The sequence below is a fragment of the Schistocerca nitens genome, chromosome 4, assembly GCF_023898315.1.
Source record: "Schistocerca nitens isolate TAMUIC-IGC-003100 chromosome 4, iqSchNite1.1, whole genome shotgun sequence".
NCBI lineage: Eukaryota > Metazoa > Arthropoda > Insecta > Orthoptera > Acrididae > Schistocerca > Schistocerca nitens.
This window is the reverse complement of record NC_064617.1, coordinates 195,753,409-195,771,586: the sequence shown is the minus strand read 5'-3', so window position 1 is coordinate 195,771,586 and position 18,178 is coordinate 195,753,409. Positions and strand designations below refer to the sequence as shown.

Sequence of the window (18,178 nt, the reverse complement as noted above, 5' to 3'; positions counted from 1 at the left end):
CTGGTCCCACATACAGTCTATTAGGGAAAGATCTGGGAATCTTGCTGGCCATTAGAGCAACTCAACATCACGCTGTCAGTTCACAGAGACATATTCCATATGTGTATAGCCATTATCCTGTTGAAAAATTGCACCAAGATGCTGTCACATGAGATATAATACATCAGAATGCATGACGTCCGTAACATATTGCTGTGCTGCCAGAGTTCCCTCACTCACTAACAGCTGTGACCACATATCTCCAGGTCACTGCCATGCTCTGTGGTAGTGCAGAACCATGAATTATCACAAAACACTGTTTGATGCAATTCATTAGCAGTCATGCTTCCCAGTCAAGGATAAACTCAAAACGCAATCGTTCATATTGTGGTGTAGCAGCAGCCAACACATGAAACAGTAATTCCCTGGTTTAGCTGCTGCTAGTCTCTCACCAATGGTGTGGAAGACACAGAATCTTGCAGGGAGGCCATTACTTGTTCTCGGACGCCAGGCATAGAAGTGAAGGGTTACAATGTGGTTGGTGCAGAATATGGCGATACTGCTGTGTGTGGTCAGACATGGTCGACCAAAACCATGATGATGAGTGTGCCTGCCTTCACATTCTTATGTAGTCGAACATCTGGCCACTGTCACATTCTAGTACCCCCCAAAACATAGATATTGCACGATTCGACTGTTGTTGTTGTGGTCTTCTGTCCTGAGACTGGTTTGATGCAGCTCTCCATGCTATTCTATCCTGTGCAAGCTTCTTCATCTCCCAGTACCTACTGCAACCTACATCCTTCTGAATCTGCTTAGCGTATTCATCTCTTGGTCTCCCTCTACGATTTTTACCCCCCACGCTGCCCTCCAATAGTAAATTGGTGATCCCTTGATGCCTCAGAACATGTCCTAACAACCGATCCCTTCTTCTAGTCAAGTTGTGCCACAAGCTCCTCTTCTCCCCAATTCTGTTCAATACCTCCTCATTAGTTATGTGATCTACCCATCTAATCTTCAGCATTCTTCTGTAGCACCACATTTCGAAAGCTTCTATTCTCTTTTTGTCTAAATTATTTATCGTCCACGTTTTACTTCCATACATGGCTACACTCCATACAAATACTTTCAGGAATGACTTCCTGACATTTAAATCTATACTCGATGTTAACAAATTTCTCTTCTTCAGAAACGCTTTCCTTGCCATTGCCAGCCTATATTTTATATCCTCTCTACTTCGACCATCATCAGCTATTTTGCTCCCCAAATAGCAAAACTCCTTTACTACTTTAAGTGTCTCATTTCCTAATGTAATTCCCTCGGCATCACCCGACTTAATTCGACTACATTCCATTATCACCTTTTTGCTTTAGTTTATGTTCATCTTATATCCTCCTTTCAAGACTCTATCCTTTCTGTTCAACTGCTCTTCCAAGTCCTTTGCTGTCTCTGACAGAATTACAATGTCAACGGCGAACCTCAAAGTTTTTATTTCTTCTCCACGGATTTCAATACCTACTCCGAATTTTTCTTTTGTTTCCTTCGCTGATTGCTCAATATACAGATTGAATAACATCGGGGATAGGCTACAACCCTGTCTCATTCCCTTCCCAACCGCTGCTTCCCTTTCGTGCCCCTCGTCTCTTATAACTGCCATCTGGTTTCCGTACAAATGGTGGCTCAAAATAAGGCCCCTGATTACACCATATCACACTAACATGCATCATCTGCATGTGCTTTATACTGATCACTCAACATCTGACGCTGTACACACCCTTCTACACTCTACTTGTCCTGGTAACAACACTAAATACAAATGACACCACTGCACTGTGGTGGCCATTCTGCCCATTACAAAGAATTGCTGACTCTAATCATGATGGTGTGTGCGTGTATGGGATCTAATTACTTCTACTGGGTGCTTCACTTTATTTTTTCAGACAGTGTATTATGGCAGACGAAGTGAACAGGGTGTGCTCACCCAGTTGACCGTGGTGCGGCGGCTGCGGTCGTCGGTGGCCTGCGCCAGGTAGAGGTCCGGGGCTGGCACCTGTGCTGGGGGAGGGTCCCAGGCGACGCGCAGCAGGTCCTCTCCACGGCACACGCGCCGCAGAAGACGCGGGGACAGAGCTCCTGAGTGGGACGCACCTGCCGGGACAAAAATCATTCGCCACTAAAGTTCAATTCTTTTATCTTGGCGGCTCGCGCATGTCGGCACAGACGCGGGAGACTGCTGCGTTGCCAGTTGCACGCGCCAAGAGAAGCAGCGCCATAGTATAGTTCGCAAACTTACGTTTCGGGGGGAGCGCGCAGTTTATGAAGTAAAGCCACCGCGGCCGCATTAACCCTTTCGCATTCCGCGCTGTGCGCGATTTTATCATTACTGCACTGCTCGCCTATGCAGACACATGGTGTTCTGACTGCTTTGACACGCTTATCATTCGATGTCACAAAAACTATTTGGCCCAAAAATTTGATTTTTACACATTTTCTTGACTGATACCTTCCCCCCATAAATAACTTAATTTTGTTGCGATGTTCAACGCAGTTATTGTGCAGCATTAAGTGTACACTACTGGCCATTAAAATTGCTACGCCATGAAGATGACGTGCTACAGATGCGAAATTTAACTGACAGAAAGAGGATGCTGTGATATGCAAATGATTAGCTGTTCAGAGCATTCACACAAGGTTGGCTCCGGTGGCGACACCTACAATGTGCTGACATGAGGAAAGTTTCCAGCCGATTTCTCATACACAAACAGCAGTTGACCGGCGTTGCCTGGTGAAACGTTGTTGTGATGCCTCATGTAAGGAGGAGAAATGCGTACCATCACGTTTCTGATTTCGATAAAGGACGGATTGTAGCATATCGCGATTTCGGTGTATCGTATCGCGACATTGCTGCTCGCATTGGTCGAGATCCAATGACAGTTAGCAGAATATGGAATCGGTGGGTTCAGGAGGGTAATATGGAATGCCGTGCTGGATCCCAACGGCCTCGTATCACTAGCAGTCGAGATGACAGGCATCTTATCCACATGGCTGTAACGGATCGTGCAGCCACGTCTCGATCCCCGAGTCAACAGATCGGGACGTTTGAGACAACATCCACCTGCACGAACAGTTTGACGAAGTTTGCAGCAACATGGACTATCAGCTCGGAGACCATGGCTACGGTTACCCTTGACGCTGCATCACAGACAGGAGCGCCAGCGATGGTGTACTCAACGACGAACCTGGGTGCACGAATGGCAAAACACCATTTTTTCGGATGAATCCAGGTTTTGTTTACAGCGTTACATTTCAGATGTGTTACGACCCGTGGCTCTACCCTTCATTCGATCCCTGCCAAACCTTACATTTCAGCAGGATAATGCACGACCGCATGTTGCTGGTCATGTACGGGCCTTTCTGGATACAGAAAATGTTCAACTGCTGCCCTGACCAGCACATTCTCCAGATCTCTCACCAACTGAAAATGTCTGGTCAATGGTGGCTGAGCAACTGGCTCGTCACAATACGCCAGTCACAGCTCTTGATGAACTGTGGTATTGCGTTGCAGTTGCATGGGGAGCTGTACCTTCACACGCCATCCAAGCTCTGTTTGAGTCCATGCCTAGGCGTATCAAGGCCGTTATTACGGCCAGAGATAGTTGTTCTGGGTACTGATTTCTCACGATCTATGCAGCCAAATTGTGTGAAAATGGAATCACATGTCAGTTCTAGTATAATACGAGGCCTGTTCAGAAAGTAAGCTCCGATTGATTGCCAAATTGAAACCACAGTGAACATCAGAAATGTTTTACTTGTAACAATTAGCTACACCTTTCAGCTACTTCTCTACGTAGTCGCCGTTCTGACTTAGACTTTTGTCATAGCGTTGTACCAACTTTTCCATAGCTTCATCATAGAAGGCAGCCGCCAGTGCTTTCCGCCAATTCTCCACGCTGGTCTACACCTCGTTGTCTGTGTCAAAATGTTGTCTTCAAAGACAGCGGTTCATGTGACCAGAGATGAAACTCAGGGGGAGACAATTGCGGACTGTATTGTGGGTAATCTCACATTTCCATTTGAAAACGATGCAGGAGCATCTTCATTGCCCCTGCAGAATGCGGCTGAGAATTGTCTTGAAGAAGAAACAGCACGACAGTTATGTAATGTTAGCTGCATAGCTTCAGGCGAAATTTCTCACCAGGCCCTCGTACGTGGCGGCAGAAACTATTTTCTAGACATCTTTACGCAGTCACTGCGAGCCGAGAAATGAGAAGAGCGACGTGATGCTAACTGGGGTTATACTAGAGACACTACCCAACACATCTGTGCAAAGCTTTATCGGATTTTCATAGTCGTTTCCATTTCGCGACCGATCGGAGCTTACTTTCTGAACGCCCCTCGTATATTTGCCCAATGAATACCCGTTTATCACCTGCATTTCTTCTTGGTGTAGCAATTTTAATGGCCAGTAGTGCAGTAAAGCACTGCACGAAATTTTGAGAGTTTGCAGAGGTAAAAGTCCACAGCGTATACTTTCCGTATGGTCGATTTTAGTTGCCACTAGAAATTTCAACAAATTACATTCAAACGAATAAAATTCATGAAGTGAGACACTTCGATATTCTTTTTAAATAAAGAAAATATTTAGTATCGAACAAGGTTTGAATTCAGAACCTTTTGTTTGGCAGTCAAACACCTTAACCATTACGCTAACGCAGCTCGGCATTCAACAGAAGTCCCGGAGGACTTTAAAGAATCACGCAAAATACCGACAAACACTGTTGGTATGACTTTGAATTACTCACGTTTCGTCGAAGTACAATAGGAAATAAACTATTACCGCTGTTCCTTATTGCGAAAAAGCGGTTAGTGAAAATGAATTTCCTTGCTATCGCCTGAATTAGGAGGCTTATTGCTTGTTTGGTTTAATTAATTAATAGAATATGAAGCAATTGGTATAAAGAATGCTTTTTCCAAGTTTTCTTTTATAGACAGTCTGCTATCAAGACATTACTTTTGTTCAATTACCTTATTTATGACTGAACGTTTCTAAAACTGAAGACACTCATCCGTGCTCTGCACTGCAGTCGAGCTCTGGCACGTCGTTCTCTGTTCATTGGCTGACTGTGTTTTGTGACGTCAGATGCACAGAACGAACCTAAACTCGGCCGCCGTCGTAAATGACGCGCACTTTAGTCGTTTATGTGAGAGGGAGGGGAGGGGGTGAGTCATGCTTGACGTGACTCCCTGACCCCTCAAAATAACATTTTACTGACATACACGCACAAATTTCCAAGTTGAGGAGCATTTTTTCAAACCTCGATAAATGCAACTCATACGGTTTTTCACAAAATGCGCTTTCCACTTTCACCAGGCATAGCTGACAGTTTGGATTTTTACGTGAATACTAGATTTCACTGACATTAATAAAGCGTTGTAATGAAATGTATACAAATTATTATAGCAGTATATTAAGTTGTGATTTTTCCAGTTTTTTTTTCAAAAGTCGATAAATGCTTATAATTATTGCTAGTATCAGTTAAGTTGCCTCCTTTACTTCCATGTATTTTTTTCTACAACTAATTTGTTATATGCTGCAATGTTTATTATATCCCTGGATTGTTGTAAAATGCATATGCTACTATATATAGCACTCCGTCGTCAGGCTACGAGTGGCCTACCGGCACCATGCGACCGCCGGGTCATCCTCAGTGGAGGATGCGGATAGGAGGGGTGTGGGGTCGGCACACTGCTCTCCCGGCCGTTATAATGCTATTCTTGACCGAAGCCGCTACTATTCGGTCGAGTAGCTCCTCAATTAGCATCACGAGGCTGAGTGCACCCCAAAAAATGGCAACAGCGCATGGCGGCCTGGATGGTCACCCATCCAAGTGCCGACCACGCCCGACAGCTCTTAACTTCGGTGATGTCACGGGAACCGGTGTAGCCACTGCGGCAAGGCCGTTGCCAATATGCATTTTTTAAATTTATAGTTTTTTACTTTTTTGATAACACAAACAGTAATAATAGAAATATAGTAGCATATTACAATAATAGCAATGATAATTATTTTAACATAATTACTTAGCCTATATCATTATTATCAATACTATATGAATTATGAAATTAATAACACCAAAAAGTTACATGTAACGATCACATTGTTATTCCCTCAAATCTTTACATTATTTGTCTAAGACATCTTTGTAAAACCCCTTTTCATTATCTGGAATTTCAAAATATTTTAGCGAGACAGACATAGCTTTCTTCCTTATTTTGCTTAACATATTTTGTTTTGGTAAAAAGGTGGATGTTAACACCGTTAGATGTGTAAGTAGGCTGTTAATGTTTTCTTATTGGCAACGTTACGTAGCGCTCTGTATGAAAATCACTGGCTGTGCTGTGTGCAGTCTGTGGCTAGTTTGCATTGTTGTCTGCCATTGTAGTGTTGGGCAGCGGCAGCTGGATGTGAACAGCGCGTAGCGTTGCGCAGTTGGAGGTGAGCCGCCAGCAGTGGTGGATGTGGGGAGAGAAATGGCGGAGTTTTGATATTTGTAAGAATGGATGTTATGAACTCCTATATATATTATGACTTTTGATGACTATTAAGGTAAATACATTGTTCTCTATCAAAATCTTTCATTTGCTAACTATGCCTATCAGTAGTTAGTGCCTTCCGTAGTTTGAATCTTTTATTTAGCTGGCAGTAGTGGCGCTCGCTGTATTGCCGTAGTTCGAGTAACGAAGATTTTTGTGAGGTAAGTGATTTGTGAAAGGTATAGGTTAATGTTATAGTCAGGGCCATTCTTTTGTAGGGATTTTTGAAAGTCAGATTGCGTTGCGCTAAAAATATTGTGTGTCAGTTTAAGCACAGTCTCGTATATAATTTTTCATAAGGGGACGTTTCATATGTCGACCCTTAGCCGAGGATACCTCACTGGAATCTTCTGATTTTTTTTCTTGTAGTTTGTGTAATTAGTGTACATTTTGTTTATTGCTAGCGCGTAATTGTAGAGAGAATCTCCTTTGTAGTTGCAGTCTTTCATTGTTGTACATTAAAACAGGAGTGGTACGCATGTAAATTTGCACCAAGTATTTCGCAGCTGCGCTTGCAATTAACTAGATATTATTTTCAGTGTTATGTTAATGTGCTCTTATTTTTGCTCTTCAAATTGTATTTTTATGTGTTGTTGTATGAAATATTGTGACAATAATGGCGTGTGAAAAACGTAATACTAGGTTCCAAAGTAAACTGAGAAATGACAGTGAAGACGAAAGCAGTGTGTTAGCGCCACCGTGTAATGAATTAACTAATGTAGTAATTTGGTAATAGTGCATAGGGAAATGGAGCGGGCAGCAAATAATGGTGTAGACAGTGAAACAAGTAGTGAACAGGGAAGCATTATCGATCGATCGTTCGGCTACAGCTCGCTTCAGGAATCCAAAATGACAGAACACAATATTGCAAATACTGTAGACTCAGGTTTTGGGTCCTCACCGTTTTCTCAAATAAGTCAAGACACATTTTCTGCTTGTCAAAATGTGAATGTTGCCGGTGCAACTTCACTGCCGAAAAGCAATGAGGAACATGTTTCAGACACCAGTGTACTGTTATTACAGTTAATGCAACAAATGGGACAAAGGCTACAAAAGTTAGACACAACGCTTGAACAAAATCAGAAACAAATGGGACAAAATCTTCAAAAGTTAGACACAATGGAACAACACCAGAGACAAACACAGCAACAGTTAGACACGATGGAACAAAATCAGAAACAAACACAGAAACAGCTTCAAAAGTTAGACTCATTGGAACAAACTCTTGAACAAATACGTGAAGGTTTAACTACCGAGTTACATAACATTGAATCGAAATGTCAAATAGCCTGTAATGACGTAAAAACACAAATTTGTGAGCATTTTCAACCTATTTTTTCGCGGCATGAAAATGCATTACAGAATCACGAAGCAGAAATAAAAGAACTGCAAATTATTTTTCATGAAAATCATGAGACCTTGCAAGCTAAAATTGACTCAGTTGCATCTACCGATACGGTTACGCAACTTGCAAAAACACAGGAAAACTTAAAGGACACAGTAGATACGATTTCAACACAAATGGACACTCTGAAACTTGGTTCAGAAAAACACACAGAGGAAATAATTTCACTATTGGATAAAGTAGCCGAACTTTCGGATCAGTTCACTAACTTATCTACAAAGGTAGATGATGATCTGAATGACACAAGACCTGTAGCCTTCACTGACACTGAAGAGTATGAACAAATTAGAAAATTCAAACAAAATCAAATCAATACACAGTACAAAAGAGAAATCCGGGAAGTACAAGATCAGTTGGCACAAGTAATACAAGAATTACATATTTCAGAGGACACTCGCGCTCCAGTACGGGAAGAGGGACATAGAAATACGGAGCAACCACAAAATAATAACACAGGAAACTTCGGAAATTATGAAAGAAATTGGCAAGGCACACTGAATTTTGAAATGGAACCGCCGAAACGAAGTAACAATGAGCGATGTGCGACTCACCGACACGATGATTTTGACTATAAGCTGTTTATTACTACACGTAAATTCAAAACATTTAAGAATTCCGGCAACGACATTCATCCACAAGCGTGGCTCCATCAATTCTCTCATTGTTTTCCTCCCAACTGGTCATTAGAGCACAGATTAGAATTTGTGTGTGGCTATTTAGAGAATGAACCAGCTGTAAGAATGCGATCAGTCATTCACGATTGTCACAGTGAAGGAGAATTTTACCGTGCCTTCCTCTCAGCATATTGGTCTCAAACTACACAAGACCGCGTAAAACATAGCATCATAATGATGAAACAGTTCGAACAATCTGAATTTTCCAGTCTTGTGAAATATTTTGAAGACATGTTGCACAAGAATCAGTACCTGTCAAACCCATACAGCCCCTCAGAACTCATCCGCATTTGCTTAATCAAATTACCTGAACATTTACGACATATTATTTTGGCAGGACGTTGCAAAGACGACATTGAAGCTTTTCAGGGGCTGTTACAAGAACTGGAAATTGACACTGACAATCGGGGAACGCGAAAACAGGAGCACAACAATTACAAATCACATCCGTCACAATTCCGTGACGACAGAAATAATAACTGGACACGACAAGGCTATTCTTACAACGCAAATCGTGAACAAAACAGACCCATATGACAACCACTGGCAGAATAACAATAGTTACAGAGAAAGATCGCATTTCCATAGTAATGAATATGACAGAGATTTACTTAGAAACAGACAATATGGGAGCCAAAACAATTATTATCAAGGGAGACAGAATAACTTCAGACGCAACAGTTCAGCGCACAGTTACGATTCAGGAAGAAATTCTCCACCACATGACCGACAAGAAAGAAATTATGAAATCTACCGACATGACGACAGACGAGATAATCATAACGACAGACCTGAATTTCATCAGAACTGGCGGGATTCAAACAGAGCAGGGCACTTTCGACAACGTGAATTTGTAGAAGCTAGGTCTCCTAATCCCAATAACGACGCGCGCCAATAAAGGAACAGACAATGACTTGCACCGCAGGCAGCCACCTGCGCCGGCTGGCTCAGAGAAAAATAACAGAGACGCTAACCTTGAGAAAAGATTTAGCATTCCTTACCGACGTATAAAACATGACAATTGCTTTTCAGCTGAAAGTCTGCGTGCTAGGAAGAGTAAAGGTTTACACCACATTTCACATGTAAAACCGTTTATTGAAAGATAATCTGCTTTTTAACTTTGTCTTTGCCATAAAACTTTTCACTTCACATTTCTAGTATGCTTTGTCAGACTTAAGAAACTGTTAACATGCAACAATGTTTGAAGTTAAATATCCATCCTAGAACCTAGGGAACATTTTTAAACAGAAATTACGAATGCATTGTTATAGTGAACAGACTACACAGTGTTGTATTTGTACATTCTTGCTTGTTAGTTGCACGATTACGTAACGACTATCAGCCTTCCATACTTAGAACATATACTTGTACTGCTAATGAGATTTTAATGCAACATTTTGGTTTACTTGAAAATACATTCTGGATTTAAAGTACTTTCTGTGAGATACCAGTCGACACAGTGGTTAGTTTATGTGACAACTACACGGTTTTATCACGACGCTACTAATGAGTGACAATTTGCAATGTTGCTTTTGCGGTGTTTCTGTTTTATATCTGCACAGTTTTTCTGCATTCTTTTGGAAAGTAAAACATGTTTTAATAGTATCTTTTGTGGTATAGCAACAATGAAACAGCATTTTTTGTGGCACAACAATACGTTACTGTACAGTACTTTCGTCATCACGCCAATAAGCATAATAACTAAGATATCTATACGCAAAGCATTTCACTTTTGTTTATCATGAGGTAAGTACATTAACTTCTGCAGAACTTAGCTTTCGGAGGACGATAACTACGACACTTCCACAGAGATTATGTTGCAACAAGACGCACATTTAGCGCTACAGGACATGTATTTGAGTGATTAATTTTGCACTTAAATCATTTATTTTTAAAGATATTTGAAGTACAATGATACAAAGGTTTTCCGTGATACATTTCATTCCACTGCTGTAATCTGTAACACCTGAGGGTATAATTACATTGATCCTCAGGGGGGTACATGCTTACTTCGTGTACCATGTGTTTGGCAAGCACAAGGAGCCCTAGCTACACTCCTGGAAATTGAAATAAGAACACCGTGAATTCATTGTCCCAGGAAGGGGAAACTTTATTGACACATCCCTGGGGTCAGATACATCACATGATCACACTGACAGAACGACAGGCACATAGACACAGGCAACAGAGCATGCACAATGTCAGCACTAGTACAGTGTATATCCACCTTTCGCAGCAATGCAGGCTGCTGTTCTCCCATGGAGACGATCGTAGAGATGCTGGATGTAGTCCTGTGGAACGGCTTGCCATGCCATTTCCACCTGGCGCCTCAGTTGGACCAGCGTTCGTGCTGGACGTGCAGACCGCGTGAGACGACACTTCATCCAGTCCCAAACATGCTCAATGAGGGACAGATCCGGAGATCTTGCTGGCCAGGGTAGTTGACTTACACCTTCTAGAGCACGTTGGGTGGCACGGGATACATGCGGACGTGCATTGTCCTGTTGGAACAGCAAGTTCCCTTGCCGGTCTAGGAATGGTAGAACGATGGGTTCGATGACGGTTTGGATGTACCGTGCACTATTCAGTGTCCCCTCGACGATCACCAGTGGTGTACGGCCAGTGTAGGAGATCGCTCCCCACACCATGATGCCGGGTGTTGGACCTGTGTGCCTCGGTTGTATGCAGTCCTGATTGTGGCGCTCACCTGCACGGCGCCAAACATGCATACGACCATCATTGGCACCAAGGCAGAAGCAACTCTCATCGCTGAAGACGACACGTCTCCATTCGTCCCTCCATTCACGCCTGTCGCGACACCACTGGAGGCGGGCTGCACGATGTTGGGGCGTGAGCGGAAGACGGCCTAACGGTGTGCGGGACCGTAGCCCAGCTTCATGGAGACGGTTGCGAATGGTCCTCGCCGATACCCCAGGAGCAACAGTGTCCCTAATTTGCTGGGAAGTGGCGGTGCGGTCCCCTACGGCACTGCGTAGGATCCTACGGTCTTGGCGTGCATCCGTGCGTCGCTGCGGTCCGGTCCCAGGTCGACGGGCACGTGCACCTTCCGCCGACCACTGGCGACAACATCGATGTACTGTGGAGACCTCACGCCCCACGTGTTGAGCAATTCGGCGGTACGTCCACCCGGCCTCCCGCATGCCCACTATACGCCCTCGCTCAAATTCCGTCAACTGCACATACGGTTCACGTCCACGCTGTCGCGGCATGCTACCAGTGTTAAAGACTGCGATGGAGCTCCGTATGCCACGGCAAACTGGCTGACACTGACGGCGGCGGTGCACAAATGCTGCGCAGCTAGCGCCATTCGACGGCCAACACCGCGGTTCCTGGTGTGTCCGCTGTGCCGTGCGTGTGATCATTGCTTGTACAGCCCTCTCGCAGTGTCCGGAGCAAGTATGGTGGGTCTGACACACCGGTGTCAATGTGTTCTTTTTTCCATTTCCAGGAGTGTAATATGGTATTTGCTTATACAACTTTACACTTCAGTACCATATTTCTCTAACACATAAATTACACAGCTATCTGATCATTTAACTGAGAGACAAACATTTTTTTTTACTACATCAGTGACACATGTTTACACAATTACACAGCTGGGTAACTTCACATTTATGAAATTGTATTTTGTATGTACTTTGTGAACTCTTCATATTTTTTCAGATTCATTGTGATACTATGAGAGCTTTGAATGATGTATTTGGTATGGGTCATGATATTTAAAGTACGTTTGAGGTGGATGACACTATTTAAATGAGCGGAGAATTTTTTTAGGTTTTGAAGTTATTGCAGAAAGCTACGACGTTTTTGAGATTTGACTGAGGTGTTATGATGTTATTTTTATGACGACGATGTGTATTATGCTGCTGAGGTATGTTTATGGTCAATAAGCTGATGCTATATGAGGAATTCGATTATGCTACGTATCTGTTATGATGAAATATTGAAGAATTGTCGACTAATATTTATATGTGTAATAAGGTAAGGAGTAATCAATAGTGGTTAGGGACTCTGACTTGTGAAAAAGGATGTTGGAAACCAAGAATCGTACGTTAAGAGTTATGAAATGTGTGTAAATACGTGAATGTATCACAATGCCGGCGAACATTTTTTGGACACTGTTATATTCATAAGATTTTGCATCTACACATTTGCAACGCAAATTCTCAACCTGTGAAAATATTTTTATATGAGACTGTCACTGTAGCGGAAGCTGCTGACGTAAATATTTCAGAAAGAAAGGTAAGTGACCTTGACGTAATGCGTTTTGAGTGCCCAGCTGAGAGGTAGTCGTCTGACAAAAGAAAGCCATTAGGTGGAGAGAAAAAAAAATGCCATTATCCTCGCTATTGACATTCCTTTGTAGAAAGCATCGCAAATACGACACGCTCATTACTTGGAAAGATACTTACATCTGCACACCTGATTATGACAAGCGTCTTCCTACGAGAGTTGAGAGAATTTCTACTAACTTATGAAATGTCACATGACTATTGAATGATATTTTTATGCTTTGGTTTGCGTAATTGCTTATTTCATTTTATATCTGGTTTCCAGCTGTGTTGCAGCATTGGTTTTATAAAATAAAATTAAATGCATTTGCTAATGTGAACACTTTCTGTCAACAGATCTATTAAATAATTATTTTATGATCCACATTCTTCGAAAAAGGAGCTCTTGGAGTGGAGAGAACAATAAGAAGGGACTAATAATAGTAACTGCATATATAATTTTCTTTTCAAGTACTTGGTAATTTCTTTTGTAGAAATAGTTGTGGTGCACCACTTTAATGACATAGATATTAAGATATGAATAGACATTTCACTTATCTGCACTGTTGTCTTTACTGTAATATTTTTCTGCTTGAGCTCTGTCATGTTTAGATATAATTTATTGCATTTGCTTCTGCTGTTTGCCAGGCATAGTACTACTAAATTTCACTTTACATTACTCTGTTAAGCCAGTTTTACTACTGATTTATTTTTCTTGTTTGCTGCTCACTGCGTAATATTAGTTGCAATATTGCTGCTTGCTTGGCCAATTTGAATATTTTGTCATTGCTGTTTGTGTTAATTGTTTTGTACTGCTGCATTGCCTTGTCCCTTAGTTTAGCATCTGAGCTCAGTAGATTTAAGTCAGCTTAAGATGGGGTAGGCTATATGAGAGAACAAGTTGTGATGAATTGGAAGAAATGCATTGAGAAGCTGTAAGAAAATGGTTTGGCCAAAAAAAAGTATTTTGAAAGAGGATATGAACCAAAAAAAGTAGGGTTTAGGGACAACAGGTTTAGGTAGGATTTTCTTGGAAATAAATGATGAAGTAAGATAATGGAAAATAAATAATGAGGCAAGAAATATGTAAACATATAAATACAGAAAGCTTTCTTGAATAGGATTTTTTTTGGTGGAAACAAATGTTGAAATAAGACGAAAGATCTATGGAATGAAGTTTTGGGTTGGACTGCAGTACCAAATGTTACACTGAAAACAAACCCTGTCCTTTCCTTTTGTGTTATCCCACTATGGGTTTGTGTACCCTTGTGTATTTGTTTTCTTCCTGTCTCTGTGTAGTTTCATAGAATTTTTTCTTCTTCTAATACTAAGCTACATTCACTATGATGAGGAATACTGTTATCCTCAAATATAATTGGCATTAATAATATGTTATTTACCTTGTAAATATGCTTAGACATTATTTATTCTGTTTTGTTTTAATGCACATGTGTGAAGTTGATGTTTCGAAAGTTATTCTGATCTTTATGTATGTATTCATGTCATAATTCCTGTAACACTGATGTATATGTTATTTCGATTCTTTTGTAAAGCCTGTACTACAAATGTTATCTGTATTGTTATGTTCTTTAATGATGTATTTTGTACCTTTGTAATTGTATTCTTATGTTCTAAAATTGTAATTGACACCAGTTCATCAAATTACGTAACTTGTAAGTTACATTTCACTACACACATTTCTGTTGGTCATAGTATATGGACAATATGTGAGAAGTAGGGACTGTTAGTGTTTGCACGTGTGTTAATAATTCAGCAAGGGACTGGATAACAGCATTGCTGGTTCTAAGGACGATTCCAAAAACTTTGTGAGTGCACAAGTGGTGGTTTATGGACTTGCTATATTGTCCGCAAGACTCTTCGATGGTGATTGTGCACCTGAACATTTGCAACAGATGGCTGCTGGCCGTCTCTACAAGGACTACAGTGGGTCTGCACCTTTGATGACCCACCAATACCATTATTACTACACGGACTACAGTGGGTCTGCTTCTTTGCTGACTCACCAGTACCATTATTTCTACAAGGACTGCAGTGGGTCTGCACCTCTGGTGGCCCACCAATACCGTAATCTCTACCAGGACTACAGTGGGTCTGCTCTGTGATGACCTACCTACCAATACTCTTCAAAATTTCGACTGACTCTGCTGTGGGTTTGCTCTGTTGTGGACCAATACCTGTCTGCATGTCAAGAGTCAGCACTGTCTTTTCGTTGGAAGGACAACACTACTTCAAGACTGCATAGAAATCCACTACTTCCATGTGCATTTTTTTCTTTATGGACTGTGAGAAAATTTTAGCTTTTGACCAACATTGTATCAATAAGTGTGTGCATTTGATATCTTTGTTATTGTAATTATGAAAAATTTTATCAAATCATTATTGGCCACTGCCCAAAACAATTTGTAAAATTTTTTGTGGGGAGCATGGGGGCTATGTAAGTAGGCTGTTTATGTTTTCTTATTGGCAACGTTACGTAGCGCTCTGTATGAAAATCACTGGCTGTGCTGTGTGCAGTCTGTGGCTAGTTTGCATTGTTGTCTGCCATTGTAGTGTTGGGCAGCGGCAGCTGGATGTGAACAGCGCGTAGCGTTGCGCAGTTGGAGGTGAGCCGCCAGCAGTGGTGGATGTGGGGAGAGAAATGGCGGAGTTTTGATATTTGTAAGAATGGATGTTATGAACTCCTATATATATTATGACTTTTGATGACTATTAAGGTAAATACATTGTTTGTTCTCTATCAAAATCTTTCATTTGCTAACTATGCCTATCAGTAGTTAGTGCCTTCCGTAGTTTGAATCTTTTATTTAGCTGGCAGTAGTGGCGCTCGCTGTATTGCAGTAGTTCGAGTAACGAAGATTTTTGTGAGGTAAGTGATTTGTGAAAGGTATAGGTTAATGTTATAGTCAGGGCCATTCTTTTGTAGGGATTTTTGAAAGTCAGATTGCGTTGCGCTAAAAAATATTGTGTGTCAGTTTAAGCACAGTCATGTATAATTTTTCTAAGGGGACGTTTCAGAGGGCGTGGTTTCTTTTGTCTCCGGATGCCAACTTGTAGTGGATCTCCAGAGTACGTATCATTATGATACATTAACAATTTTCTTTGCTTTCTTGTATGAGATGATAGGCTAGTTGTTGATTTTAAATTCTGGCTTGGATTTTAGTACTTTCTTTGCACTAATGACAGATTGGAAGGTTTGTAAAATATATGCTTGTATTTTGATAAGGAGCATTGTTTCAGTCCCACATTTTTGTTTTCTTCTCAGAATCTCTAGAACATTTTGTGGACTGTGAGATCTAAAGACAAATAACCACTCGTAGACTTCGCCTTCCATGGTGAATCTCACTACGTTTATATTTTTACATTATTCTTGAAGGCAATAGTTACCTCCCTATGATCCTTTCCTGGTCACTTCCACTTCTTTCCTCTGGCAACCTTCCTCCTTCATGTAACGTGCTTGCTAGATAGGATAACCTATCCTTTGACATGTCAGGTGCTCCATGGAAATGGCAGCACAAACAGGCATTACTTTACCATTCATTTTTCTAATGGTATATTTCACTGTCACTGTTTTCTCCCTTTTTGCATTCTGTTTGTCCACCACTCTGCACTGAGGTGAAGAAATTTTAAGAAATTTTAATAGAAACTTATCTTGATCCATTTTATTTAATGATGTCACGTGATGATAAATTCGGGAAATATCTTCATAGCTGAGTTCAGCAGCTTTGCATTCTTTCTTTCCTTAAGCTTTTGGAAGCGAAACCTGGAGTCTATTATTGAATTTAGTGATAGGCTCTTTTTACACTTTTTGCTTTGCGTGTAAGGTCGATGCAAGCTTTTCTCGAATCGGAATTTTCTCCCGTCGGAACATTCATTGACCTGTAAGCCGTTTTTAGAATCAGAAGAATCATCATCCATTCTGCTTCTTTGTAGACATACGCGTGATTGTCAAGTGAATACTTGTCTAAAAGTCAGTTGCAGGTGTTCTGACGACAATGAAGTCTACTTGCAATACTTTGCCCCCCAATAAATACTGTATTATTACAACAATGAATAACATCGTTTAAAGCAACCACTATATTCCATTATTGTTAACTGCTTACTGCAGAAAGAGGGCCAAGACAGTTAAAGAATAATTATATTGCATCTGTCGACTTCTGCTGTCACTGTAAGAATGCATACTCGTGTTTTGCTGAAACCTTGTGATTTGGAGTGTTCATACGCACAGCAGTAGTCGACTTTTGGTAAAACTTATTTCAGGGGTTGATGTAAGAGATCAACATTATGGCATTACCATACGTAACTCAATTTTGAATTTTTTTGCATGTATCAAGTTTTTAAAAAAACGCTCCTCTATTTCTCGGTAAGTTTCGGTAAATGATGTGGAATGAAAATGAAGAGTCTCGAAAACGCCAAGGAAGATATTTTTCAGCTGTTTGACTGAGGGTCTGTCCACGTGGATGGACATGCGGTCTCACGAAGACGGAAAACATTCCAGATTGACCATACATTCTGCCAACAACAAATCCGAAACAGTTCGTGAGTCCACAGGTGGAAGTGGAAGGAAGTTTGTTTATAGCAAAATAGAATGGTGAATACCCTTAGCTAAGAAAAAAATAACAGAAAGATACATCCAGAAATCACTGAAAGAAACAGCATTCCTCTCATTTAACCCATAGTCTGCAGATGTGTATTGGTAATCGTAGCGTTCATTGAGATACTGATGAGGATGATTGTATCCTACGAATTTATGTCGTGTAAACTGTGAAGTTGTCAAAGTTTTGAGAGAAGATGCTATTATAGTTCTTAATTGCATGACACACGCACTTCTCAAATTTTTGGGTGAATCGTTTTCAAATGTTGTTTTTATTCAGATTTGCAATTTCTTGGAAGTTGTGCTGAAGCGATTTACTATGTACTGTTGCAAACAAATAATTATTACCATCATTATATTAAAATACATTACACATTTTACTGTCACTAAAAATTTATTATTAGTTGAATATTAAAACACTTTATAGTTTTGTTATTATTATTAAAATCGTAGGCATGTTGAAAGAGGCGTTGACAGCAATGAGTGGGGACAGAGGAAGAACCTTTAGTAAGACTGGATGCCAAGAAACACATTCCAATTCCAAACCATCATGTGTAGAGTAGATCGAGCAAATAACCAAAGCGCTCAATAATAACAAAGCGTTAGAGGAAGATGGCATTGT

At 41.0% G+C, this 18,178-nt stretch overlaps 1 protein-coding gene across 5 annotated transcripts in view; it reads right to left on the bottom strand.

Moving 5' to 3' along the window:
- Positions 1 to 18,178, bottom strand: part of LOC126253248 (uncharacterized) — a 364,089-nt gene that overhangs the window by 223,255 nt on the left and 122,656 nt on the right. For all 5 annotated transcript variants that reach the window (XM_049954448.1, XM_049954447.1, XM_049954449.1 and 2 more), the window contains exon 3: positions 1,961 to 2,127. In XM_049954448.1, coding sequence (XP_049810405.1) covers positions 1,961 to 2,127 — 167 coding nt within the window. The remainder of the gene's footprint in view (positions 1 to 1,960; positions 2,128 to 18,178) is intronic.